The following is a 27,835-nucleotide window of genomic DNA, read 5'->3' as shown; positions in this document are numbered from 1 at the left end:
TTGCAGAAGCACTGATGTCACAAAATGTAGCTAACAGCTTTTTATTGTTATTGTCCATGGCAAAATACTTGAGTCACCTTAAGATCCATAGTTAAATGCAAAAAATAAAAACAGATTTATCTGATATGTGACTTTCATATCAAACATTATAAAAATGTATTGGGTTACAGTTAGAACATATATTGTAAACAATTACTATACTTGTTTCTGAGATTGTAAAAACATAGTTTCTTAAGTTTTACGTTAAAATCATAAACAGATTTCAATATACTATTGGTAGCTAAAGCGAATTAGCTAATCTTAGTTGAGTTACTGCAAAACTTTTTTCCTATGATGCACCCGGCTAAATTATCTCTTAATCAACATAAACTCGAAGGGGCAGGTTGTTTCAGAATTAAAGGTTAGACAGGTTAGGCTTGTATTATTACTGGCAGTTTGGAAGAGTTAGAAGGGACCTGATTGAAATGTATAACATCCTAAATGGTCTTGACAAGGCAAATGTGGAGAGGATGTTTCTTTTTGTGGGAGAATCTAGGACTAGGGTTCAATGGTTAAAATTAAGGGTTGTCCATTTAAGATATAGGTGAGGTGATAATAGACAATAGACAATAGGTGCAGGAGTAGGCCATTCAGCCCTTCGAGCCAGCACCGCCATTCAATGCGATCATGGCTGATCACTCTCAATCAGTACCCCGTTCCTGCCTTCTCCCCATACCCCCTCACTCCACTATCCTTAAGAGCTCTATCCAGCTCTCTCTTGAAAGCATCCAACGAACTGGCCTCCACTGCCTTCAGAGGCAGAGAATTCCACACCTTCACCACCCTCTGACTGAAAAAGTTCTTCCTCATCTCCGTTCTAAATGGCCTACCCCTTATTCTTAAACTGTGGCCCCTTGTTCTGGACTCCCCCAACATTGGGAACATGTTATCTGCCTCTAATCTGTCCAATCCCCTAATTATCTTATGTTTCAATAAGATCCCCCCTCATCCTTCTAAATTCCAGTGTATACAAGCCCAATCGCTCCAGCCTTTCATATATATATATCGGTATAATATAATAATATAATATATTCGTTTATTCGTCCCACACCAGGGAAATTTACAGTGTTACAGCAGCAAAGTGGATAGCAAGAGAGCAAGAAATCATTCATTATAAATAAAAGATACATAAATTGTCATCAGTTTTCTGTGTGTTCTTAGCTGTTATTGTTGACTCGTCTGCTGGGAGCAGTGCAGGTTGTGCAGTCTCACTAGCGGGAAGGAAGGACCTCCTATATCTCTCCTTCATGCACTTGGGGTGAAGGAGTCTGTCACTGAAGGAGCTACTCAGTGCAGTGACAGTGTCCTGCATGGGGTGGGAGTCGTTGTCCAGCAGCGATGTTAGCTTTGCCATCATCCTCCTCTCTCCCACCACCTGCACTGAGTCGAGGGGGCAACCCAGGACAGAGCTGGCCTTCCTGACCAGCTTGTCGAGTCTCTTCCCTTCTGCCGCTGAGATGCTGCTGCTCCAGCAGACCACTTCATAGAACCACCGTCTTGTAGAAGGTCCTTAGGAGTGTCCCCTGCACTCCAAAGGACATTAGTCTCCAAAGGACCTTAGTCTCCTTAGCAGATTATCTGATATAAGTGTTTTTCTGAGTGTTGCAAGTTTTCAGAGCTCTCTTCCTCAAATGGTGGTGGTAGAAGAAGTATTTTTAAGATGCGTAGATAAATTCTTGATAAAGCAAGGGAGTGAATGATTGCTCTAGTTAGGTTGGAATGCAGAGTTGAAGTATTAGTCACAAAAATCAGCTTTTTATGTCTATCTTTGGTTTAAACCAGCATCTGCAGTTCTTTCCTACACATGTCAGATCGCGTATTAGTCAGATCAGTCATGTTTATAGCAAATGGCAGAACTGACTAGAGGGGCTAAATGACCAACTCTTACTTCTCATTCGCATGTTTGTGTTCATCTGGTTGGGGAGAGGGCTGTATTTCCAGGATTCATTAAAATAAACTAAGAATAATTTTGCAACTATTTCCAAATTGTACAGTCTTTCCTCAACAATTCTGTGCTCCTTATCACTATATATCACTCATAGTTGATTTATATTAGATGACAAATCTTTTGTCAATAGGTTGCAATTTAGGGTATAATTTATTGTTGATCAGAATTATGATAAATGCACATCCCCATCTCTTCCGGATGCCTTTTATTTATTAAACAGCTGTTGAAATCTTCAAAATTACAAAATTGTTATGTGCCGTTAATTTGCAGATTGAAAATTATTCAGACCTGTATCCATGGCACAGTTTTTAATACGGAATAGCCTCCTTTGGTCAATTGGTGAACTCTTCAAAACATTATTCCAACTTTACTCTGTCGAGTTTAGTGTGATTTGATGAAATGTGTATTGGCAGCTAAATATTGCTAAATTGAATTATAATTATCAACTTTTACCATTATTCAATTATTTCAAAAATATGTAACTTTTTTGCATTTGTAATTCACGTCTGCCCTTTAGAGCTCAACACAATAAGCAGTTGGGTGATAAACCAACTACAGATTTGTGAAAGTTTGTATGCTCCATGGTATATTGCTGTGTTAGTTTCTAATGACTTGTTGTTCCACTGTTTTAAAATATGCTCATCAGGGCGGCACAGTGGTGCAGCGGTAGAGTTGCTCCCTTGTAGCTCCAGAGTCCCGAGTTTGATCTTGACTGTGGGTGCTGCCCGTACAGAGTTTGTACTCCCTGTGGCCGCGTGTGTTTTCACCGAGTGCTCCGATTTCCTCCCACATTCCAAAGACATGTGGGTTCTACGTTAATTGACTTCTGTAAATTGTCCCTAGTGCGTAGGATTGAACTAGCGTTTAGGTGATTGTTGGTCGGTGCAAACTCTTTGGGCTGAAGGGCCTGTTTTCATGCTGTGTCTCGAAACTAAACTAAAAATAATTTCAGATTTTTAACCTATCCCTTCCTATCAATTCTGAATCCATCTACTGAGTTCTCGCTCATCGATGTTCCACCTTCCACTTACTCAGTCTTCAATTAACGGGATTTTTAAGTTAAATTATGAAAGGTGCCGCAAGTAGGACCTGAGCCAGTTGTGATTCCATTTAAGGAACACTGTAAAACTTACAATAACCAATTCTACATTTTACTACATAAAATGAGATTTGAATTGAATAGGAAATATAAAAACAAAAATGTTAAGATTTAAATGGATGCAAGTAATAAGATTACTATTGTTTGAATATATTGCACAGAACTATCTTGTTAAATCTATGATTTAATCTATGATTAATTTATCTTATTAATGCTATGATTCTGAAATATATGGAAATGAAAATTCCTCGAGGCTTTACTTCAAATATTTCCGTGAAGGAACTTGGAATCCTTACCCTGTCATTGTTTTTGTTATATACCTGACTAAGACTTGTAAACAGATGGATTTTTCTGCCAAACAATTCTAAGTTTCTTTTGATTGGTTTAAAATAAAATACCAACAAAACAGTTTCATCTGAACTATTTTCCATACTTGTATTTTAACATGGAATTTAGATTCTGGTATGAAGAATAGAAGATAAACAATTTGTTGGTGATTTCCATAGCACTTTAATAAAGTGTAAGAAATACACTACTAAATCATTATATTGGTGTTGCTTACATTAATTTTTTATTAAATATTCATAAGTTCTGTGGCATTATAAGAATCTATAATCATTACCCAAATTACTTTAGAAATACAATGTTAACAAATTCAACTGTGAGTATCTTCTGATATCTAATATTCCATGGTGATGGGTTCAAAAGAGCTATTAAATCTGTTTGGTTTATTTACATTTAGCAAAACTGTAAAGTTTAGTGGCTGTGTTCTGAACTATAGCAAAAGTGCATCTGCTGAGTTGGGTAAAATAGCCAGCATGATAGATGACAGGAGAGACAAGGCTATATTTCATTTTATGACTGGAAGATGAAAGATCTAAAGATGCTGGAGGTGTAATGCTTCAGTTGCATTTGTTCAACAAGTCTAGTTTCCAACCACTGTCAGTTTTTCTTGCCTACCTTGGTTAAACATACTGCATGTTGATTTGTGGGGTGAATAGTGTAGGGAGGGGGTGGGGTGGGGTGCAGGGTGATTAATCTTGTTAACAGTTGTCTTGCCCTGTGGTGAATCACCTTCCCATCACTTGGCTGCTTTCCTGATACGAGAAGGAGGAGGGAAAAAAAACTGTAGGAGGAAACACCAGCAAAGATCAACGGAAAGACAATATGACTCTCTGTTACCATGTCTCTCTTCCTTCCTGATAAAGGGAAAGAATGCTCTTTTCAAGTTGAAGCCTATTGTTCGGAAACATGCTGAGCCGTGACACTTGAGTAACAAGGAGTTATTTTGTTCTTTGCTGGCAGGTGAAAAAAAAAGGCTCAACCCGATTCCGATGTTTCAGATCCTCCAGGTTCCAGGTAAGAGCTTTGCTGAAATTTTACTATGTGTGCTATGTTTATGCATTGTCTTTACTTGCTCTTGCATTTTTTTTAAAGTGCAAGGATGAAGAATGCTTTCAAGAATATATTCTGTCAGCGAATACAAAATTGTATCAGTATTTCACATTTATTAGTGTTAATGTAGAATAGTAAAACAGTTTTGTGTACAAACAGTTGATGCTTATTTTTCTATTGATAATTATGCAGTTTGGCTGAATAAATATTTCTGGGTAGAGCTCAGAATACTCATAATCAAGTCTATTTTGTTACTTTTTTGTTCTCTTTAATTTGGAATTGGTGTGAGATGCAATCCTGTGATTTTAGAAGTCTTATCTTGTGCAAGTTAGAAATGTTTCTAAGATGTTTTAGATGATGAAATAACATTTTAATTAGTTAATATTAGTGCCTCTGTTATTTATTGCGCCTTTAGTTTCTGCAAAGCACAGAATTATTTTGTGTTACACTTGATCTCAAAGAATTCCAAAACATTTTGTAGCTAGTGAACTACTTTTGAAGTGCAGTATTTGTAATGCAAGAAAAACAGCAAACCTCATCCAACTTTATTGCAACAATGCTTTTTTTGATATTTTGATGGAGGGAATGACATTTGATAGCCCACTATTCCCCTCCCATTTTAAATAGACCATTGGGTTTGTAAAACCCTGCACACATCGCAATTGTGATCAGTTTTAAATATTTTCTCTTTCTGGATGATGATCCTGAAATCTTGCTTCATAAACGGGGTATTTATAATTTGAGTGAAGATTGGTTTCTCAGCACCATTACTAAAATTAATATATCTATCCTAGCTATAATTTGATATACTTATATTGGGTTTCTCCTCAGCCTCCGCACTCCCGAACTAAGAGCAGGATGAAGTGAAGAGGGAAGCCAATACATTCTAGTGAGAGGGAGCGATGAGAAGGGAGCTGGTGGGCAATGAATGGAATCAGATTGGAGGGGGGGGTGCTAAGTGAAACCAGGTAGGGAGAGAGAAGGTGGAAAGTGGATTTAAAAAAAATTAAAAGATTTTAAAGAAAAATTAGCCAGGTGGAACTGAGGTGGGGCGAGGATGGTAGTAACAGAGGCTGGTGGGTGATGTGGAGGAAGGAACTGCAGATGTTGGTATAAACCAAAGATACACACAAAAAGCTGGAGTAACTCAGTGGGACAGGCAACATCTCTGGAGAGAAGGAATTCCTTCTCTCCAGATATGCTGCCAGTCCCGTCGAGTTACTCCAGCTTTTTTTGTCTATCTTCGGGTGATGTGGAATCAGTTAAGGTAGGGTTGTTGAGCAGATGGAACCAGATAAGGGAGGATGAAGAATCCAGGTAACAAGAAGGGCGGGATTGAGAATGTGAACAGTGGAATAGAGAACATTGGTGGCCTGGAGGGAGTGGTAAAATAACACGGGTTGGGGGGCTGTTAGTTACCTGAAATGAAGTTCAATGTTGAAAACAAGGTTGTTCGAGGGAACCCATGAGCGGCTGTTGCCAGCCTGTCCTGCAGGTAAAGTAAAAGGTCGTCAACGCTTGAATACGGAGTCTCCATGACGACCCTAATAGTGATGACTGGCGAACTGAAGAACGGGCAAGGCTTGGATCAGCAGCAAATGAAGGATCTAAGGCTACAAAGCTAAAAGTCCTGCTCCTGAAAATACACGTGCAGATTTCAGTAGGGGTGAAGGTTGCAGATTTCAATATTGGTCAAGAATGCAGTTTGATTGCTAGCCTTTTAAGTAGTGTGAGAATAGGGGAAATATGGCTATTGAAACCTGATTGTTCTGTGAGTAAACAAAAATGATAATTTTTCAGATGAGTACGTTTGGAAATCTCTTGTGTGACTTACATTTATCATTATTTGGGGGGTTTTAGGAAGAATAAAATCCTGCTCTAAAATAAAGATACAGATTTCCAGGAAGGTTGGAAAGCATTCATAACTCTGTATAAAATGACTTTATTCTGGATTAAATAATTCCTATATTCTTTAAGATCTCTGAGAAAAAATTGTTAGCTGATTTTTTTTCCCTAATATGAGAATTGTTATACTTATGTAGATAAGCCAGTATGTAGATAATAAAATAAGGGAACTTTTATTTATTAACTAAATTTTGGCAATGCTTTGGGCCCAATTGGAATATATAATTTAACAACATCTGAGATTCACAGACAAACAAGAACTATTTCTTACTTATAGGTCTATGGAAATGCAGGATCTAGCAAGTCCACAAGGTCGAATCAGTGGAAGTAGTGAGTCTCCCAATGGTCCAAAACTTGACAACTCCTGCATTAATAATAATTCCATGACCCCAAATGGCACAGAAGGTGAGTGGGTTCAATTAGGTTTGAGATGATTTGGAACGAAACAGCTTTGGATATCATACATTAATTCATTTTATGTTTCCTTTCAAGCACATTGTATTAACATGCAATTTGTGACTTAGTGACCTTTGAAAATATTGTTTACTTTCATCCAAGTGCCCTTTGATTAGGCTCTTGGATATGGGGGAAAAATCATCTGATGAAAGAAATGCATTATCTGATCCTTCATTTGGCAGGGAGATAAAAGCAAAGTTAGAAGTGAGAATTTCAGTGTACTTTTATGTAAAATGTATCCATACTGAATACGCCAAATTGATTTTAAAAAAAACGTTTCTTGTTCTTATTTTCTATATTAACTAGACACTTCCAAGAATTATATTTTAGAAATTTTAAAACACAGGTGAGAAAATATGCAACATGACCAGCAGAAATGTTATCACAATGTGAGATTGAGTATCTGCCAAGAAAGCATGATGTGACAATCTTCCCAACATGGTAAAGTAAAAACAGGAGATGACATTAGTGATTGAGAATAGGAAGTAGTCTACTCTCTGATCACAGGGTTAAAATAATAAAAAGGTGTCGTACCTTGATGAGACAAAACTCTCAACTGCACTAAGTGCTTACTATGTTATTTCTGTTCTCAATAGATTTAATGCTGCTGAATAATCTTATTGTATTCCTTACTTGCAGTTATAATTTTGTTTATCTTACTCCACTGACATTCTATCTCACAAGCTGGTTGTGTGGCATGTATCTTTGAATAGTTGGATGATGGAGAAATATTTTACAGAATTCATGTTGTTTGTGAGACCCAAACCCTGCCTCACCTGTTTCCACCTAGTGCTTGCCAGGCTTTGTCCTGCCCCCCCTCCCCCCACCAGCTTTCTCCCCCCCCTCCCCCCACCACCACAATCAGTCTGAAGAAGGGTCCTGACTTGAAATGTCACCCATCCATGTTCTCCAGAGATGTTGCCTGACCTGCTAAGTTGGTCCAATACTTTGTGTCTTTTTTTTTGTAAACCAGGTCTGCAGTTCTTGTTTCTACTTGTGGCTTCATTGTATTCGTGTATAGGATAATCTGATTAAATTTTATAGCAAGCAAACAAAAGTTAAGTTGTTGGAAACTTGACTAACTTTGTTCATTCTCTGTGGAAGTAGAGATATTGTTGTGCTTTTTTGGGGCCATAGCGCCAATGTGATTAGTCCAGAACGGATTGGTGATATTTAGAAACCGAGGTGCTTGAAACAGCCAACCATTTCAACTTCTGCTTCATTGGTGCTGATTGGGACATGTACTTCATCATGCTTCCTGAAGTCAATAACTAGCTCTTTCATCTTACTGACATTGAGAGAGAAGTTGTTGTCTAAGCGCTCTATCTCCTTCCTGTACACCATCTCATCATTGTTCAAAATCCGGCCCATTACAGTGGTGTCATCTGCAAACTTAAAGATGGAGTTAGAGCAGAATTTGGCCGCACAGTCATCTGTACAGGGAGTATGGTGAGGGACTGAGAATGCGTCCTTGCAGGACACCAGTGTTAGAGTATTATTGTGCAGGTTTGTTTTGTCCCTTATCCTCACTGATTGTGATCTATGGGTCACAAAATAGAGGAGCCAGTGGCAGAGAGGGATGCTGACTCCTGTGTCCACGTATTTGGAGATGAGTTTGGATGGGATTATGGTTTTGGAGGTGGAACTATATTCAATAAATGGGTGTCTGACACCAATAGTTATGTGTCCCTTTTATCTGGATGTTCCAGAGATGTATGTATGTTTAGCATCCACTCCATTTATGAGCTTGAAAATTTAGCTCCAAACTTTAACAGCAATACAGTGAACATTTTGCACATGATGAGGGTGGGCTTAGAGCCCTATGATGCTTGTGCTACAGTAGTCTGCAGACACCAAACGTCTAGACTAATACGAGTTGTAGCAGTTAAATTAACAATGTACTGGAAAGCAAATGGTAATTGTAGAATTGGATCCCAATAATGAGTCTTCAAAGGAGAAAGGAAAGAATATAATTACAAGAAAAGGGCAAATAAGTTGTATTGAATGTTAAAGATGAAATATTTTGGTTGAATTTATGGTGGAGTATAGATGATCAAGAAATTGTAGGTACAAGATAGGGGCAAGGCTGTGTGCCAGACGTGGAGATTGTCTGAAGATAGACAAAAAATGCTGGACAGGCAGCATTTCTGGAGAGAAGGAATAGGTGACATTTCAGGTCAAGACTCTTCTTCAGACTGAGGGTCAGGGAAGAGGGAGACTCTCGGTCTGTAGAAGTGTCCCGACTCGAAATGTCACCCATTCTTTCTCTCCAGAGATGCTGCCTGTCCCACTGAGTTACTCCGCTATTATCTGTCTATCTTTGGTGTAAACTAGCATTTGCAGTTCCTTCCCACGCATGATTTTCTGATGTTTGCTTCAGCTCAATAAACTTTCAGGTTTATTGAGAAAACATTTGCATATTGTACACATTGTATATGACAATAGACAATAGGTGCAGGAGTAGGCCATTAGGCCCTTCGAGCCAACACCACCATTCAATGTGATAATGGCTGATCATTCTCAATCAGTACCCCGTTCCTGCTTTCTCCCCATACCCCCGACTCTGCTATCCTTAAGAGCTCTATCTAGCTCTCTCTTGAATGCATTCAGAGAATTGGCAGATGGTTGGAATTCCACAGATCTGAATTCCACAGATTTACAACTCCCTGACTGAAAATATGTTACCTGAATGCATATGTACGAATATACAAAATCAGTTTTAATATTTAATTTGCATTGTCTATATTTTAATAATAACAAGCAAGTGGAAAACTCTGAGCTTTACACTTCTTGAAACATAGTTTTGTTGATAAATATTAATGAGAAAACAAAATGCTGAAGTAACTCAAGGGGTCGCAGCATTTCTGAAGTACATGGATAGGTGACGTTTCGGGTTGGGACCCTTCAAATTGATTGTGGGGGTAAGTGGGGTGTGGGGGGGGGGGGAAAGAAAGCTGGCAGAGAGGGGGCAAGTCAAAACCTGGCAGGTGATGGGTTGATACAAGTGTGGTGTTTTTTAATTGGCAGATGGTTTGAAAAAGGCCAGAGATGAAAAGACAGGTGTGAGACAAAAGGATTGAAGAGTTGTGAATCATGAAGCTAGAGGCTGGAATGTTGGTGGAAGAGAAGAGGAAAATTTGGTAGAAGTCCAGGAGGTGCACAGGGGAGAAGGGAGAGGGTTATGTCATTACCTAAAATGGGAGAATTCAGTGAACATACTATTAGAGTGCAAACTACCCAAGGAGAATATGAGCTGCTGTTTCCCCTAGTTTGTGTGTAGTCTCACTCTGGTGGTGGAGGCTGCCCAGGACAGAAAGGTCAGTATGGGACTGGTAAGAGGAGTTTAAATGGTTGTCAACTGGGAGATCCAGCAGGCCTTGGTGGACCAAGTGTAAGTGTTGACCGTTCCGCATCTTCACATCTTCTGTCATTTTATCTCTGGCCTTTGTCTAACCATTTGCCTATTCAAAAACTGTCCTCGCTTGTATCCACCTATCATCAGTCTGGTTTTGTTCTGCCCCTCCTTTCTTCAAGCTTTCTTCTCTCCCTTTTCCAATTTTCTCCTATTATCAGTTGAGTGCCTTCAAGGAAATGATATACTTGCAACCATCCATCAGACTTTTAGATATCCCATCTCCTCTATAAACCAACTCCCTCACCCCACATGTAAATATGTCCATCTTTCCATGAATGTAATTTCTATTCCTGGATGAAACAATTAAATATCTTTTTCCAAAAACAAAGCTCTGAATTATCAAAGACAGCGTCGACATTTTGAATCCTAGTCTTAATTTCCCTAAATAGCCAAGTTTCTGTTTCTGGATTTATGAATTCAGAGAATTCCATCATGAAAAAGGGGGGAAAAATCTCACATCGCCAATTCTATGCTAATAAACATATCTCTTGCCTATCAACCCTTAAACTCCGGTCAAGAGCAGCTCATTGCTCAAACTTCTTATTGACTATCGCCCTTAACGTGACAATACTATGTTCAGTCAAGCAGATTGGTTGTAAGGTACTAGTATCCATATCACTGCAGGGCTGTCTGGCTCTGGTACAGGACCACAGATTCACATAATTCTTCGATTTGTTCTCTTGTGTGCTCTTTGGGTGTGATTTTAAGATGGTATTTTAACCTTTCATGACAACTGATTAAAAATCTAATTTTGGCAAGAAGTCATGTTGGCTGCACGTAGTGATTTTTTGTTGTTGTTGTAACGTAATCAGGCTCTAAATTATTTTACATTCCTAGATTAGAATTATGTCTGGAATTACCTATAAAAATAGATTTATTTCAACAGTTGGTTGATCAATGAAACATTTTTCCTTGGATTTTTGATGTTATGAAGATTATTTTTTTTCAGTAGCAATTAAATACAACCTATTTCGAAAATACTCTTGCTTAAGTTTCATTTAAGAGTAAATAATTTATAATTCTATCTTGCATCTTGGAATTGAGGCAACTATATGTGCATACTGGCAGGAATTTTTGTTAAACTTGTGAGTATGAAACCATTTTATTTAAGTTATTTCTTTTGCTTGATGAAAATAAAAAGATGAAACTCAACAACAGAATATCTCGCACACAAAATATCAATTTTCCTTATTAATCAAATCCACAAAATCCTTTTTTTTTGGCCTGATTTCCTACCAATAACAATTGAGATGAGTACATAACAGTAACTGATAGAATAAAATCAGCATTTAAGAAAAAATATATATGTAAGGAATGAGAAGTGGGTAAATGATGCTCTTATGGCCACTTAAGAATAATTCCCAAGGGAAAGAACTATAGAGCTGTTGGGCTATTAAGTTTATTGTGACATTTAAAATAGTCAATGGTAAAATAAATAGTCATTGATTTATAAGCTTTAAGTTCTTGGCTTGGTGATGTATTCTAATTGATCACTTCAATGAATCATTCAAGGTCAGTTCATGTGCTATTTGGTGGAGCAGATGCAAGAAAAGAAATGATCTTCTAAACTATGTTCCAATATCACTATCAGAAAAATTGATAATAGGAAGGATATTCAGCAATCCGTTCCCTTGATTTACAGAAAGGAATGTTATAACATTACTTTGCACCTTCTGGATATTTCGCTATAAAAGATTTGTTCATGTCTGGGGGCAATAACACGTGTCGGGGCACAGTTTCAGGAGCCTTCTGACACTATGTGAAACTTGACAGATTAACATGGAACAGAATCATAGGATTGTTAGATCACCAAAGGAGGCCATTTGTCCTTCCAGTCCATACTGGCCTTGTATAAGAGATCTCCAGTTAGTTCCACTCCTCGTCACTCTCTGCATAGCCCTGCAGCTTTTGTTTAACAATAGTAGGTAAGTTAAAGCCAGCAGTAATATAATAATTGCTGCCTACCAAATAACTTGGCAAAGATCAGAAATGAATTTGGGTTTATCCTGTCTACAAAAGTATTGGTTTATTATTATCATGTGTACTGAGGCAGTGTGTAAAACTTCTACTTGCATGTTATCCAGCAAAATACTATTCACCGGTATAATCAAGTCACACACAAATATAATAGGTAGTGCAAAGAGAAAATTACTACAGCGTAAAATACAGTTTTACAGCATTGTAGCATTGTAGTTATAGAGTTGAGGTCCAATGTCCACAGCGAGGTAGGTCAGAGGATCGGGACTTCACCCGAACATATGGGTGAACCATTCAATAGTCCGCTAACAGAGGGGAAGAAGCTGTTCCTGAATCTGGTACGTGCTTTCAAGATTTTGTACCTTCTCCCAATGGGTGAGGGGGGATGAGGGAATGACCAGGGGTTCATAAAGATCCTTGATTATATTGGCTGTTTCCCAAGGTGGTGTGAAATGCAGATGGAGTCATTTTGGGGGGGGGGGGGTTAGGAGAGGCAGGTTTGCAACTGTGATGCAACTGGATAGTATGCTTTCCACAGTGTATCCATAGAAATTGGTACAAGATGTTGGAGACATGCCAAACTTTCTTTGTCTCCTGAGGAAATAGAGGCGTTGGAGTGGCCATAACTTAACTGTGGTTGAGCCAGAACAGACTGTTGGGGATATTTATTCCTAGAAACTTGAAGCTCACAACCATTTCCACTTCATCATCATTGATGCTGATTGCGCAATGTACTCCGTCATGCTTCCCGAAGTCAATAACTGACTCCTTCATCTTGCTGACATTAAGGGAGAGGATGTTGTCTTGATACCACTAAGTTATTAAGTTCTCTACTTCCTTCCTGTCATCCATCTTGTCATTCGTGATCTAGCCCACTGTAGTGGTGTCATCCGCAAACCTGTAGATGGAATTCGAGCAGAATCTGGTCACAGTCCTGACTGTATGGGGACTGTAGTAAGGGGCTGAGAATGCATTCTTGCAGGGCTCTGGTGTTGAGAATTATTGAGGTGGACATTTTGTTGTGTATCCTCACTGACTGGCATATGGGACAGACAGTCAAGGACCCAGTGGTAGAGTTGGGGACTGACTCCCAGATTCCGTATGAGATGTTTTGGCTTAAGGGCAAGGTATCCGTCCATGTGTTATTTGGAAAACCGTAGGTTTGGTCTGTATAGGTTTATCACATTAACAAAGGTCCTGACAGGATGAGTATTCTTGCAAGTTGCGGGTTTTAGAAGCTTTGAAAAATCATGCGATTCTACTTTTTTAATTTCCTTCCTCAAATGAACTTGTTAGCTGGCTACTTTTCACACAACGGTTGGTCAAAGAGCTTCTTCCTAAGATTCAAACTCTATGTTAGTGCATATAGATCTTGAGGAGAGCCACTGTGTGATTCTAAATACAAAGTGTAGTTCTCGTTTTGAAACTTAGAATATTTTGAAATGTAGCATGGGAAATTATTGTCTGATAATTTAAACTTTGGGAACCAGAAGAATAATTGATACAGTAAAGCAGAAACTTCAATTAAGTATTGAATTTCTTTTTAAACTTTCTAAATGCAAGAATAGATGAAACAAGTAGTAACCACAGTACCCCATCTTCCAGTTCACCTCTCTCTGACGGCACTCTTTACTCTTTTGCCCTCCCATTTCAAATTTCTTTATAAATTATTTTCAGGATGTGTAATCTGGGGAAATGCAGCCTGATATTTTGCTTTTAAATGAATGTTAAATACCACAATTTTCCTATTAATATCAGACCTAATTTTAGTTTCTCAAAATGTTTTCTTTTTTGCTTATTGCTTTTCAGTCAAAACGGAACCAATGAGCACCTGTGACATTGCTACGACGACACCAGAAGAGACTTTGGACAATTTCTCAGGTAAGGGTGATAAATATTATGCTCTCCATGTTTTAAGCAAGCCCCATGCAGATGAAATATCGGATTATAAATTTCATCCCAGCAAACCAGCCCTCCAGCTAATTCCACACGCATTGCTATTGAAGTGCTATTGAAGTGATGAAGCGACATTTGTGAAATCAATAATCCAGCTTCATGTTGTTATTTACCTGGATTGACTAACCTTCACCCTGCTCGAGAACAATGTAAGCAATTAAAATGGTTGCTTAAGCAATATGAATATTACAATTGAGCCTTAATTTGGGAAAGAAAAGTATCAGCCAGGATTTGTGGAAGCCAGGATAACTATTTTCCAAAGGATCACATACAATGTAAGGGAGTGCCTAATGTAATCATCTAATGTGCCATCAAACATGCCCCTTCATATGTCTGATGGGTTAGACTTCACAGCATGGAAACAGGTCCCCTCAGCCCATTGAATCCCTGCCGATCAGCAATCGCCAACACGAGCAGTATCCTACACACATTGGGGCCAATTTGCAATTAACAGAAGCCAATTAACTTACAAATCTGTACGCCTTTGGAGTGTGGGAGGAAACCGGATCACCCGGAGAAAACCAAGCCCTCTCAGCTCGAAGATAGACACAAAAAGCTGGAGTAACTCAGCGGGACAGACAGCATCTCTGGAGAGAAGGAATGGGTGACATTTCGGGTCAAAACCCTTCAGACTTGAAAGTCTTGTTGATGTTGAATAGATATGAAGTTAAGGAGGTAAAAGCTGGGTTTAATTGATAAGACGAGAGGGAGTTTGGGGAAATAAAAGAGATGTGGACTCGGGTCTGGCAGGAGCGGAGCCTGGGATAGCTTTAGCTGACTGGAGAAGGGAACATTTTTGTATTTAGCATGTCTTTTTTGCCATATTCAAGTTTCTTGATTCAAATTAAAGGCAGGTTCATTTGATCAAAAGTTTCATCTGCACTGCAGTCCAGTGGGGTTCTATTTATATCTTCCTGTCATTGGGTGGGATGTGACTGATCTGGTCTGCCACATTTTCCTGTAGTCATGTTTGCCTTTTGCAGCCTTGGGGGTTTCAATTGATCTCCGCTGTTCAGCAGAGTGATGTGAGTAGCAACCAGGCCTCAGCCAATCGATCCGAGGCTCCATCTATTCAACATCCTGAAGGTGTTTAATAACTCATTGCTATCAAACGCCTTTAACCGTTTTCAAAGATATAACAATTGATATTTAAAATCTATGAGGTTTAAATAATTAAATACATAATAACTTAACTTAAACAAAAAAACGTATATATGTAAGAAAATACTATTAGGCCAACTACTTACCTTTTTAATCAAATCTGGTGCCTGCATTCAAAAACAATGGGCCTGCATTTCTTAAGCCAGCTTCCTCAGTGTGAAGCTAAGGGGCTAGATGTAAAATGCATCTGGTTCCTCATTCAGTATGTTTGTGTGTCACCTGCGGACTCAGTGGAACAGCAAAGCAGGAGGGTGATACATTAACATCTGACCTCCAGCCCATCTCTAGCTTTCTTGCTGTAATATGCAGATACTTCGATTTAAAATGCAAACTGACTCGTGAGAACAATATTGTTGGCAGTTCTCTGGAACTGCTGGCCACAGATGAGTCTAATTTGACCACTGCTTATTTTGATGATATTATTTAAAGTGCTTTAGACACACAGTCTATCTACTAAGTATTGTTACCAATTATTGTGTTTAGTGCATAGATGTAGAAGATTGTTCAATTCTCTGGATACGGTTGTTAAGATGTCCACCCAGTATCTGATTCTATTGTTTCATGGCACCTTGATTTGAAATGAAATTCACATTGAACACAACTTGTTCACAACGACTGCAGGCCTAAATGTTATGCCTCAGGCTCCTTTCAAATTGCCCCTGTGTCGTTAACCTTCCAATGATATATGCACATTGTTGCATTTCTCACTGATCCAGTATGTATCCTGAATTTAATGGTATTTGCATCAAAGGATTCAAACTGTAAAGCTATAAGACTGATTCTATTCTTCTGTGCATCACATGGAAGAGCACATCGTGGGAAATTGTGTGCAGACATTTCATGTTTATCTGTCCACGAGGGTGATTTCACCTGTATTGCTGAGGAGGTAACTGACCCAGGGGATTGCTCACCCATTATGAAACGCCATCTGATATTCATTTCCATCAGTTTCAGTGTAAACCAAGCAGGTTCTATAATGGCCAGCAGCCTGCTTGGCACTTTAACACCTAAGCTGGAGGTAACAATAACCCTTCATTAAGTTTAATGACCAGAAACCATGAGTAACAGACATGAACCCTTCCATGTTGCACTCACTGCAGGTGTCGAGCCCTCTTGCATCATAGAATTGACCCTTATAAATTAATATATTATTTACTTCATCTGTGCTGAGTTTGTTGCTGGAGATGGTGAGACTGCGGTTGGGTCTCGTGCTGTTAATCTAAGGGAGGAAAATAATTTATGAATTTGTTAATCTAAAGACAAAAATTCTGAGGATCTAAGAATAATAATTCTGATGCAGAATGGTAACACATGATCATTTGCTCAGTATAAACCAAAGATAATAGAGCAGAGCAAGATAGACCACTTGACCCAAAAAACCGTAGTATGTCATTTTAGTAGGCAGAAACTTGCAGAAACATTTAAAAAGAAAAATAACAAAAATCTGTGTGTTGTTAGATGAGATATATTCTGCATTTTAATGGTATCATCACACATACTGTTCCCCCAAAACACTGATTACACTGAGAGGCATAATGGGCGGCAGGTCTTAGCTTACTAAAATGGCGGACGTTACGCTCCTTTTCGTATTATACTTCAGTTTAGGTGATTTCAATGGAGTGGTCATCTTGTTCCCCTAGGATCTTTGGTATAAACTCCACTCGGTGGAAAAGCATATTGGACGAGGAGTATGATGGCAGATACGCTGCCACGTAGTTGGACTCCTCGTGAAGATGAAAATGTCATTAAATTAAGATCTCAACAGACAACCATTGTGACTCGTACTGGAACATCAAATAACAACCTCATCCATCTGTTCTCAGAAAAGGAAAAGAGAAATTGGAGAAAATAAAGCAAAGGAGTTCATTTATGTATTAGATATATTGATGGAATAGTAGAATAAAATAATTAGTTGAGCATGATTAGAAATGAATAATTTTGTATTTGTATTATTACTTAAGCATGAACTGGTGATAGAATATGACTGAACACTGTCAAAAATACAATTCTGGAACTGTACAATTATTTATCGTGTAATTATTTCCTTATTTATTTTCATTCTGTTCAGGAATCGGTGGTGGCTTCAGCCCAAGGGAAACTCATCATTTCTCTCCACATATTTATCCTTCCAAGTAGGTTTTCTTTTATTCTTAAAAATAAGCAGCATTTAAGCCAATTAAATTCCTTTGCCTGCTGCTTGTGTTTTTACCACATTTTAAACATTAGTTACAAGGCAAATAATATTTTGCACGTCTTGAACCCAAAGTTACTGTTTTGTACAATCTGCTCCTTTTTCATCCGTAGGAAGGAACTTTAGATGCTGGTTTAAAGCGAAGATAGACACAAAAAGCTGAAGTAAACTCAGTGGATCAGGCCGCATCTCTGGAGAGAAAGAATGGGTGACTTTTCGGGTCGTGACCCTTCTTCAGACCCTTCAGACTCGACCCTCTTCTCGACCCGAGACGTCACCCATTCCTTCTCTCCAGAGACGCTGCCTGTCCCGCTGACTTACTCCAGCTTTTTGTGTCGTGGCTCCTTTTTCTTGTTTTTCAGGAAAAAAGTATTTTCTAACATTTAATCTGAGCCTGAGTGTTAGAATTAACTATAGCTTTACGCAGTCCTCCTTTGTTACAAACAGCAGGTCATATCCACACATTCTCCCAACACCACCTTCACAAACCATGGCATCATACGGGCAGTCTCCATATGCCACAGGAATGCAGCAAGCAGCAACCTATGCAACCTATCCCCAGCCAGGTCAACATTATGGAATCCCATCCTATGGTAAGCAGATATGGTGTTTAAATAAAATATATATTTTTTTCTTTATTGTCTGTCACTGCACTGAATGACCTCAAGAGCTAACAGCAAAAGTTACATTTTGTTTGACCTTAGATGTTGTTTTGCATCAAATAACCTTTCTGTTTCTAATGTATCTAAATGAGAATCTACAGATCTGATGACATTAACCGATATAGGTGCATTATGGGCAGGCATCAAGACAGAAGGTGGATTGACTCAAACGCAGTCACCTGGCCAAACGGGATTTCTAAGTTATGGTTCAAGCTTTAGTGCACCTCAACCAGGCCAAGCCCCTTACAGTTACCAAATGCAAGGTCTGTGCCATCTCATGTGATTTAAGCAATTTCATTGTGCAGTGTTGTTTAACCAATGCATGCTAACTTTAAAGAGTCAATGTTTGCCACCTACAGTTGTATTGGTGTACATAGTACCTGTACTTAGGTCTTGAGGTATTTTAATGTTCAAAATCACTTCATTTGAGACTAAATGGGATTAACATAGAGCATGGCCAAGCTAGGAAACCTTTTACTTTGGTGTCACTTTCAGTATTCATATACTTCAAAACAAATGTATGGAGCCTTGCTCTGTTATGGATTTCACTCATTAATAATTTAATATAAATTCACAGCATTTTCAATTTTTTTCAAAATGCGATTGAGTGATTATCCTGTCTAAAAAAAAAAAAATTGTTTAATTTCTATCTTCCCGTTAAGTTTTGAAAGGGAACTGTTGCAAGCAGTAACCAGTGTTATTTAGGTTCACCACAGTGGTGAGACCATACTGTGGCTTTGATAACAATTTTAATTCCCATCAACTAGCACCTTTGGATGGTTGATCAAAAGGATACCAATTATGGTTTCATCTTCAGATCGGCAGAGTAGACTCATCTGCTCTCTTTGGGTGTGCAAGAACACTTATTGCTCATGCTGAAAGACACAGGAGCATTTAAAGATTCTTTCTACTCTCTTCCCTTGGTTTCCTACCATCTGTATCTCCAAAATAAACCAACAACACAACTATCAATGGGTAAAATATAGGCACAAGAGACTGCAGATGCTGGAATCTTGGGGAAAAATATTTTGGGAAGGAGATAGAAATGGGCAGTACAGGGTTAGGGAACTGTAAGTGTGGGGGCTGTATTCTCCAGAAGATCATCTAAAACTTCATTCTATTACTCCATTGAAATTGATTCAGAAGTAAAATTTACTAAAAATTTACTAAAATACAACCACTACTGTACATTGCAATTATCAAATGGGGATACATTTCCAGACAGGAATCATTTTGGTGTCTGCTAGTTTCTGGCTTTATATCACAACCTTCTCCACCCTCCCCCACTTTGTAGAGGTCTTGTGATTTATGGAATGTTAGATTCAATACTCTTGGCCAAGAAATTTCAATGTTAGAAAATACATGCACATCTCTCCAGCTGCCATGGTGGTAACTGGCCTTCCTTAATTGCAACTTGCAATTACCTATCTCTTTCCCCCGCCCTGAAGTTGACTTCCAATTTGTGCAATTCTGTACCTAGAAACATGCCTAAAATATTAAAACTGTTTGAATTGATGTCACAATTTTGCCACAATGGGAAAAAATGGGCCTAATTAGAAAAGAGAGGCTTGTAGCCTGGGGTCGCTGTGATAAGTTCAAGCACAAGGAATGCTGGAGAAAAAGATGGCCAAAGTAGCATCAATATACAGGTAGCCAAGTTAATCACAGGAATGGAATAGCTTTAACTGGTGTGGTGGGGATGTAAATCTCAGGTCAAAAAACTCAGCAGTAAATTGAGCCACGTGTTGAATGAAGTTCAGAATTAGAATAAAATGAGGAAGGGTTATGCCTATGAATGCCAGTAGAGAACAGACTACCGACAAAGGTCAAGGCAAAAAAAGACGAATGCTAAAGGTAATAAGAATAGACTACAATTCATCAATGGAAGTAAAAATATTATGATACAAGTAATGTAGAATCGTGACAAAGAAAAAATATGGAGCAAAAGGCAAGGCAGGGAAGAAAACATTGAACCCCTACACTTGCTTTTTAGTGTAAAAGAATAACAGTTGATTTGATTCTACACAGAGAATTGCTGAGTTGCAGCCAATGTTATTTTAGCTTGAGTTGTGTTTGGCCTTTCCTATCATCTGCTCAGAGTGGCTGTTCAGCTTTTGCAAACATTAATAGAATTCCCTCCCAGATCTGTGTTTGCATTAAGGGGTGCTAATGCTATTGTTTTCCAAGCTCTTGCTGCTGTCTAACCTTCGGTCGCTAATAAAACTGCCAACAAAAAGCCAGATTCTACGGATTCAGTCAAAATCTGTAGCCAAGTATGCTTTTGGCTCCACAGTAGTTCTGTAGTCCGTAGCCTACCTATGTCATCTGCCTCTCGTTCCTCTTGCAACCTCCAAGGACCTACCCGAAGGCAATACCCAATGATGAAGAAGACACAAATTGTTGTGGTGGAAAGCAGAAAACAGTCTCTGGTTGCCTGACTGGGCATCCGCAGTTCAGCAGACTTATGCTAATGAAGATGAGGCCCAATTTCAGAAGAGCCTTGGGCATCTCGTTTCTGGTGCACACAGAAAACATAAAAAACAGATTTGAAAACGAGCCTAAAAAAATCTACCGCATGGTAGATAAAGAAAGAGAAAATAGTAAATAAAGAAAGAGAAAATAGACCATGAGGAGGTATTGCTTTTTTTAAAAACAATGATATGATGGGAAGGGAAATAATAACATCTGGATCTAATAAGAACATGATAATTGCTTTGTGGATTGAAATGATAAGGAATAAAAGAAAGAAGCAAGTTGTTTTAATCTGCTTCAGGTCATAGTTAGATTATAACCACAATGACTGAATTGTGTAAAGAAATTAGTGAGATATTTTTAACCGTGACTGCAACGGTTACAGAACATTTAGAGGCAGAATTTACCCTCTGAGGTAAGATGACTCATTCTCTCCTGATTTCCAAATTACTTTTGAATTGATCTGGGACAATACTGGAACTAGTAGTTGTATCAGAGAGTCAGCTGAACCCCTTGCGGCAAAACCCAATGTATCAAAAGGGCCCACGGAATGTATTGAGAACTTGCAGGGGAATCAGAACAAGCCCACCCACCAGAAAGGTAAAATACATTTTGACAACTTGGTTATGGCATGTCCCCAGCTTGTCCAGAACTGCAAGTTTTCAAACATTCTGAATGTTTGTGATATTCAGAAATCAGCAAAAACTCAAAAGAATTGAACATTTCCAAAATGCTCAATGTTTAAAGGTAAAATTAACTGGCACTTTCCAAAGTCCTTTGCAGCTCTTTCCCTCCATTGAAATGAATAGAAAAGCACTCCCAGGTTGATCTTCATGCAGATTTCCCCTGTTGTAAGTTAGGGAAAATCACTGCGTTTGGCACAGTAGGTGAACTACTGACTATTTTTTGAATATTCATCCTCTGTGGAAATCCAAAATCGTTGACAGTTGTTCTGAGTGTGGTCTGTATTCGTAGAGGAAATGTTGATTTTATTTTTTGTTTTTCTCCACAAAATCTGGGTGTACAATCAACAGAGATTTATTAAATTAATCGGAGTCAGACAAAACTAAAGAGATTTTGGTATTAACTGCCTTGCACAGGTGCATATTAGGCACTGGTGATGACAAAACTCTTGATTTGCATTTGCACGGTGATTTCTGACAAGTTTGTGCCAGGGATGCTGTAATCTTGTTATTTTGTGGGGACAAAAAACTTATGGTGCATTTAGTGGTTGAATTATTGGTTACTTTATCATGACATTATTATTGTATGCCTGTATAATCTGGAGCCCCTGCATATCCAGCAGAAGCTCGCTTCTGTTTATTTTCTTGGGTTCCTCAGAGGGTTAAATTTTGCTGTGCATATTTAATCTCTCCAAATTTTGGATAACATCCTTAATATGCTGATTTCTTTTTTTTAAATTTAAATCTTTTCCTACTCAATTATTCAAGATGACAAATATCGATAATAGTACTTGTGTTTATTTGGTCATCCGGTTGAAATTCTCCATGTCCTTATGGAGATTGTAGATGAAGGGTCAGAGGGTGGTGAATCACCCTCTGTGGTGAATCTGTGGAATTCTTTGCCTCAGAAGGCTGTGGAGGTCAAATCAGTGGATATATTTAAAGCAGAGATAGACAGATAGATTCTTGATGGGGAGAAGGCAGGAGAGTGGGGTTAGGAGGGAGAGATAGATCAGCCATAATTGAATGGCAGAGTAGACTTGCTGGGTCGAATGGCCTAATTCTGCTCCAATCACTTATGATCTTATGAAAGGTCAGGTCATTAAGAAGCAGGGCTGGTGGACATTTGCTTGTCCGAGGTGCTTTGGTGTGTGACTTTTTCCAATCGTATGTTGTTGTCTAGATTCAGTAATGGTCATCAGATGCTCAACCAATGTGGCTTTTCTGCTTTTAGTCATTTAACAGAGAACGTAAAGGGCAGTCCTGCTACGTGTTAGAATCGATTGAAATAGGTTAACGTGGGATGCTCAGAGTTTTAATGTAAAACTCACTCTTCGCCTCTTAGTTTTGGATGTTTTGCTTCTCTTGCCTGAAAAGGTCTGCAAATTATGTGTCACAGTGGATTTTCCCACTTTTTAAAAACTAGCGGAATGGTTTACTGATACAGCTTGGAAAAAGCCCTCTGGCCCACTGAGTCCATGTTCACCATCAACCGCGACTATCTGTTATCCCACTTTCTTATCCGTTCCCTACGCATTCGGGACGATTTTACAGAGGCCAATTAACCTACAAGCCCGCAAGTCTTGGGGATGTGGGAGGAATCCAGAGCACCAGAAGGAAAAGCATGCAGTTACTGAGAGACTGTGCAAACTCCACACAGACAACACCCGAGGTCAGGATCGGACTGGGTCTCCGGCACTGAAGGCTTGTTATTCTTTAAGCAGGAACGTATAAAGTATTGTACTTTTTCGCAGTAAAATTAGATTAGTAAGATTACACATCTTGTGGTTGGATTGTTCAATTAATAGCTGATAATATTAATCCTGCTACACTGGCAGAAAAAAAGCATGAATTTCTGTAACTATCCTCCTTGAAATTGTGTTGTCTTATTCAGCAAGTTAGATTGACAAGTTCATATTTTCGAAAGCAAAATATATACTATGAAAATGGTTATAATCTACCTCTACACAATACTGCAGGATATTTTTCAACCATAACCGTGTGTATAAATTTATGAACAACGAGCTGAGAGTAATTGAATTTGAAATTTTATGTAATTTATTAAAGCTTGTTTTCTTGGCAGTTGCAAAGTTTAAAAATCCAAATCCCCTGCCTTTTTTTTTTCTATTTCCCATGGAAGAAAATAAAATATATAGCCAGCAGTTCAAAACTCAGCTGAATAAACTAAATGTGTGTGGTGTATCAGAGACCAGGTGTTTAGTCTGAACTCTGTTGTAGCCTTCTCCCATCAGTAACAAATTGCTTCAGTAATGTAACTAATGAAGCAGAATCCACATTGAATGCATACTCTGCCAAATATTTTACCTACTAAATCCTGAATTAAGTTTGGCAATGTGAGCTCATTCCTATATGGTTGTTTTATTTTTCTTCCCAGTGGAAAACGAACTCCTGTTTTTTTAAGATGATTATCAAATCCTTATCAGAATATACCAAGTAATTCAAAGAAAGATTACAATAGCTTTTATTCCTTATTTGGGAGGGGGAGGTTTTAGAAAATCAGTGGGGGGGGAACAAAAAATGAGAGAAAAATGTTTCAAAACTATACCATCTAGCTCATTAATCCACTGGACGTTTTGGGGAGCTTTTGTTTAAAAAAAAATTATCTTTTCTCCCCTCATCTCCTGAAGGTGCTGACCGTGGTTGGGTAGAGTTCCTTGGGCACCAGCAGACCTTCAGTATCTCACCCACGTGGCCATTCTTCATGCATGAGCCTAGAGGGTGAGAGCCCGCAGGCTTTGACCATGGGACCATCACAGGTGAGACTGACGTCCACATGAGCATATTCCAGCGGTAATCACTGGGCAACGATTTGGAAAGGGAACCATAACTGATTTTCCCCCTTCCTACTCCAGAGGTGTTAACACCGATTTATAGATGCCCCACCTGGCATTTGTTGAATTCTGTAGTGATTGGAAATTAAAAAATTGGAGCATTTTGGTTTTGATGGGTTAGTACAAGAAGATTTTGTGACTATACAGTCGGGCAGCAATGAATGAAATCGTGAGATAACATAAGGCCTGATTCCTTATTGAGTCATCACTTCCTGACGGCCTTTTATTGTCCAGCAGACAATTCCCAATGCCAGAGTATAAACTATTTGAGGATAATTAATCATCTCAATGTAAACTGAACACTATCTCAATCAAACCAATTCCTAACCGGGCACTTAATGGAATTAATAATCTTTACATAACTGCATTTATACAGCATATGATGTGTGAATTCTAAAGTGAAGGTGAAACATCATATTTCTGTGAAAGAAGTGGGGTACATCACTGTTCATTGGAGCAAAATCTTGAAGGGTTGAGCCAAAACTACTTAATTTTCAAATGGTTTTAAACAAATGTTACCTAAGATTCAATTTTGGCTATAAATTTGACCAATTTAGTTAGTTCACGAGCTTTTGAAGTTTTTAAAGCTGTGCTTCAATGAAAGCTTTAACATTTTTCTAAGGCTACTAATCATGGCAATAGTGGGAGAATACAACTCTCTTCTACTTTCCTCTCTTCCTTTACTTTTAACCTAATGCCATGTTATAAAAAATTAGGAGATATTTGTCTCTGAAGGATGTACTGGTGGGTTCATCCACTGTGGCAATATGGGCAGAGCTCAAAAATGAAAAAGGTACAATCACTCTAATGGAATTATACTAAAGTTATCCCTTTAGCTGGTGGACGATGAAGGAACAGATGTGTAGAGACTTACAGAAAGATGTAAAAACAATGGGGTCGTTGTGTTGGGGGACATTAATTTCCCTGATATTGGCTGGAAGGTTTCCAAAGTGCAAAAGGCTTGGATGGAGTGCAATGTGTTGAGGGCATCCAAGACGGTTTCATGACACGGTATGTGAATAAGCCAACGTGAGGAGAGACCAAAAGGATCTTGTATTGGGAAAAGAACCTGGCAGGTGACTGCTGTTTCAATGGGAGAGCATTTTGAGAACAGTGATCACAACTCCAGAACTTTTAAGATGATGATGAATAAGGATACGCCTGGACCTTTGGGGAAGTTACTAAATTGGGAAAATGCCAATTCCAACTTTATTAGGTCGGAGCTAGAGTAAGTAAAATGTGAGCAGCTGTGATTGAGCAAGTTCACATCAGACATGTGGGAGTTGTTTAAAGGCCAGCTGATGAGAGTTCAGGATGGCATGTTCCAGTAGGTAGGTGGGATAAGGATGGCAAGGTAAGGGGAAACGTGGATGACCAAAATGGTTGTAAATTTGGTCACAAAGGAAAGAAAAGTGTAAGTAAGGAATAGGAAATTAGACAGGGCCTTTAAGGAATATAAAACAGGCAGCAAAGAACTCGAGCACTCGACTAGAAGGGCACAATGAGGCCATGAAATGTTATTGGCAAGTGATATTTAAGAAAATCCCAAGGCTTTATAATATAGATTAAAAACAAGAGGGTAACTGGGAAGAAGTTAAATCACTCGAGAGAGGAAGGAATTTATGCTTGGAGTCGGAGGATGTAGACAAGATAGGAAAAGAATACTTTGTATCTGTATTTGCCAAGGAGAAGGACATGGAGGATGATGAGATTAGTATGGTGTATGTTAAAATGCAGTTAGAAATCATGAACAAGGTGGTCTCTTGAAAGCCATTACATAGATACATCCCCGGGGCCTGATGGGATCTATCGCTGATTATTGAGAGGCAAGAGAGGAAATTGCAGAGGCTTTGACGAAAATCTTTGTATCCTTTCTAGCTGCTGGCGAGATCCTGGTGAACTGGAGAGTAGCCAATGTCTTTCCTTTGTTTGAGAAGGGAAGTAGCGATTATCCTGGAAATTATAGGGCGGTGAATCTCGAGTCAGTGATAAGGAAACTATTGGAGAGGATTCTTTGGTACAGTATTTACTTGCATTTGGAAGAGTTTGGGATAATTGGGTGCAGTTAGCACTGCTTTGTATGTGGCAGGTTATATCTTACTAACTTGATTGAGTTTTGTGAGGAGATGACAAAAGTGATGAAGGTAGGGCTAATGGATGCAGTAAGCATACATTTTAATAAGGCATTTGATAAAGTCACTCATGCTAGATTTATTCAGAAGATTAACATGCATAGAAACTATGATGACAGTAGTATAGAATCAGTGGTGGTGGAAGGATGTTATTTTAGCAGGGGTTGGTGACTGGTGAGGTTCTGAAGGGAGCTGTGCTGTGACCTCTGGTGGATCTTCCAACTGTGGAGGAAGCTGAAATGAGGCAGTGGGATGTTAATCAGTTAAAGATATGGGTGGAGAAGTGGCAAATGGGGTTTAATCTGACTAAATATGAGATGTTGCCCTTTGGGGAAATTGACGTGAGGATTTAAAGTCAATGTAAAGGATTTGAGGAGAATGTAAGGGCAAAGTATACAGTTAATGGCTAGACTTTTAACAGCATTGATGTACAAAGGGATCTCGGGTTTTTGAGCTTTTGGAGTATTGTGTGCAGTTCTGGTCACTCTTTTTGAAGAGGGACGTGGAGACTTTGGAGAGGGTGCAAAAGAACTTTCCTAGGATCGTTCCTTAATTAGATAGTGTTAGCCATAAAGAAAGGTTGAACAAACTTAGACTGTTTCCTCTGGAGCTTCGGAGGTTAAGGCGTGACCTGCCAGAAGTATATAAAATTTGGGAGGTATATATAGGGCGCATAGTCAAAACATTTTTCCCCATAGTGGAAACATGAAATAATAAGCAGCTTAGCCTAAAGGGGAAGAGGGAAAGTTTAAAGGAGATTTTCAGGGCAAGTTTTTATCTTTTTACACAAAGTTGTGGGTGCCTGGAATGTGCTGCCAGGGATGGTGGTGGATGGAAATACACCAGTGACATTTAAGAGACTTTCAGATAGGCACATGGATATGGATCACATGCAGGCAGAGATTAGTTGAACTTCATATCATGTTCGGCAGAGTCATTGTGGGCTGATGGGGCCTGTTCCTCTTTGTTCTGCTAGTAATATTAGTTTATTATTGCCTTATTTTCAAAAATACACTGAAAAACTTTTTTTGCTTGCATGCTATCCAATTAAATCAGATAATGCTGTACGTGATTACATTCAAGCCATATATATATATATATGGCTTGAATGTAATCACGTACAGCATTATCTGATTTAATTGGATAGCATGCAAGCAAAAAAAGTTATATATATATATATATATATATATATAAGTACAACAAATAGTGCAAAGAGAAAAATACCAGAGTGCAGAATAGTGTTTTCCAGTATTGTAGCATTACAGTTCCAGACAAAAAGACCAATGTTGCAATGAGGAGGTTGGAAGATCAGGGCTACACCCTAGCATATGGGAGGATCATTCAGTAGTCTAATTATGGAAGGGAAGAAGCTATTCTCAAGTCTGCTGGCTGTATTTTCAAGTTTTTGTATCTTTTGCCTAATGGAAGAGGGAAAAAACGTGAAAGTAACTCTCTCCTATGTCAATGTTCTCTGGAATAAGTTGCAAGCATG

The 27,835-nt window shown here is 38.7% G+C and overlaps 1 protein-coding gene across 1 annotated transcript in view; it reads left to right on the top strand.

Moving 5' to 3' along the window:
- The window catches only part of eya1 (EYA transcriptional coactivator and phosphatase 1), a 130,119-nt gene that overhangs the window by 4,293 nt on the left and 97,991 nt on the right, over positions 1-27,835 (top strand). Inside the window, exons 2-7 of the mRNA XM_078398712.1 lie at positions 4,392-4,445; positions 6,664-6,791; positions 14,044-14,115; positions 17,420-17,483; positions 17,990-18,135; positions 18,345-18,467. Of these exons, the coding sequence (XP_078254838.1) occupies positions 6,668-6,791; positions 14,044-14,115; positions 17,420-17,483; positions 17,990-18,135; positions 18,345-18,467 (529 nt within the window). The 5' untranslated portion in view covers positions 4,392-4,445; positions 6,664-6,667. The remainder of the gene's footprint in view (positions 1-4,391; positions 4,446-6,663; positions 6,792-14,043; positions 14,116-17,419; positions 17,484-17,989; positions 18,136-18,344; positions 18,468-27,835) is intronic.

Source organism: Rhinoraja longicauda, chromosome 4 (genome assembly GCF_053455715.1).
Source record: "Rhinoraja longicauda isolate Sanriku21f chromosome 4, sRhiLon1.1, whole genome shotgun sequence".
NCBI lineage: Eukaryota > Metazoa > Chordata > Chondrichthyes > Rajiformes > Arhynchobatidae > Rhinoraja > Rhinoraja longicauda.
The sequence above is the reverse complement of the archived record's forward strand: the minus strand, read 5'-3'. Positions and strand labels throughout refer to the sequence as shown.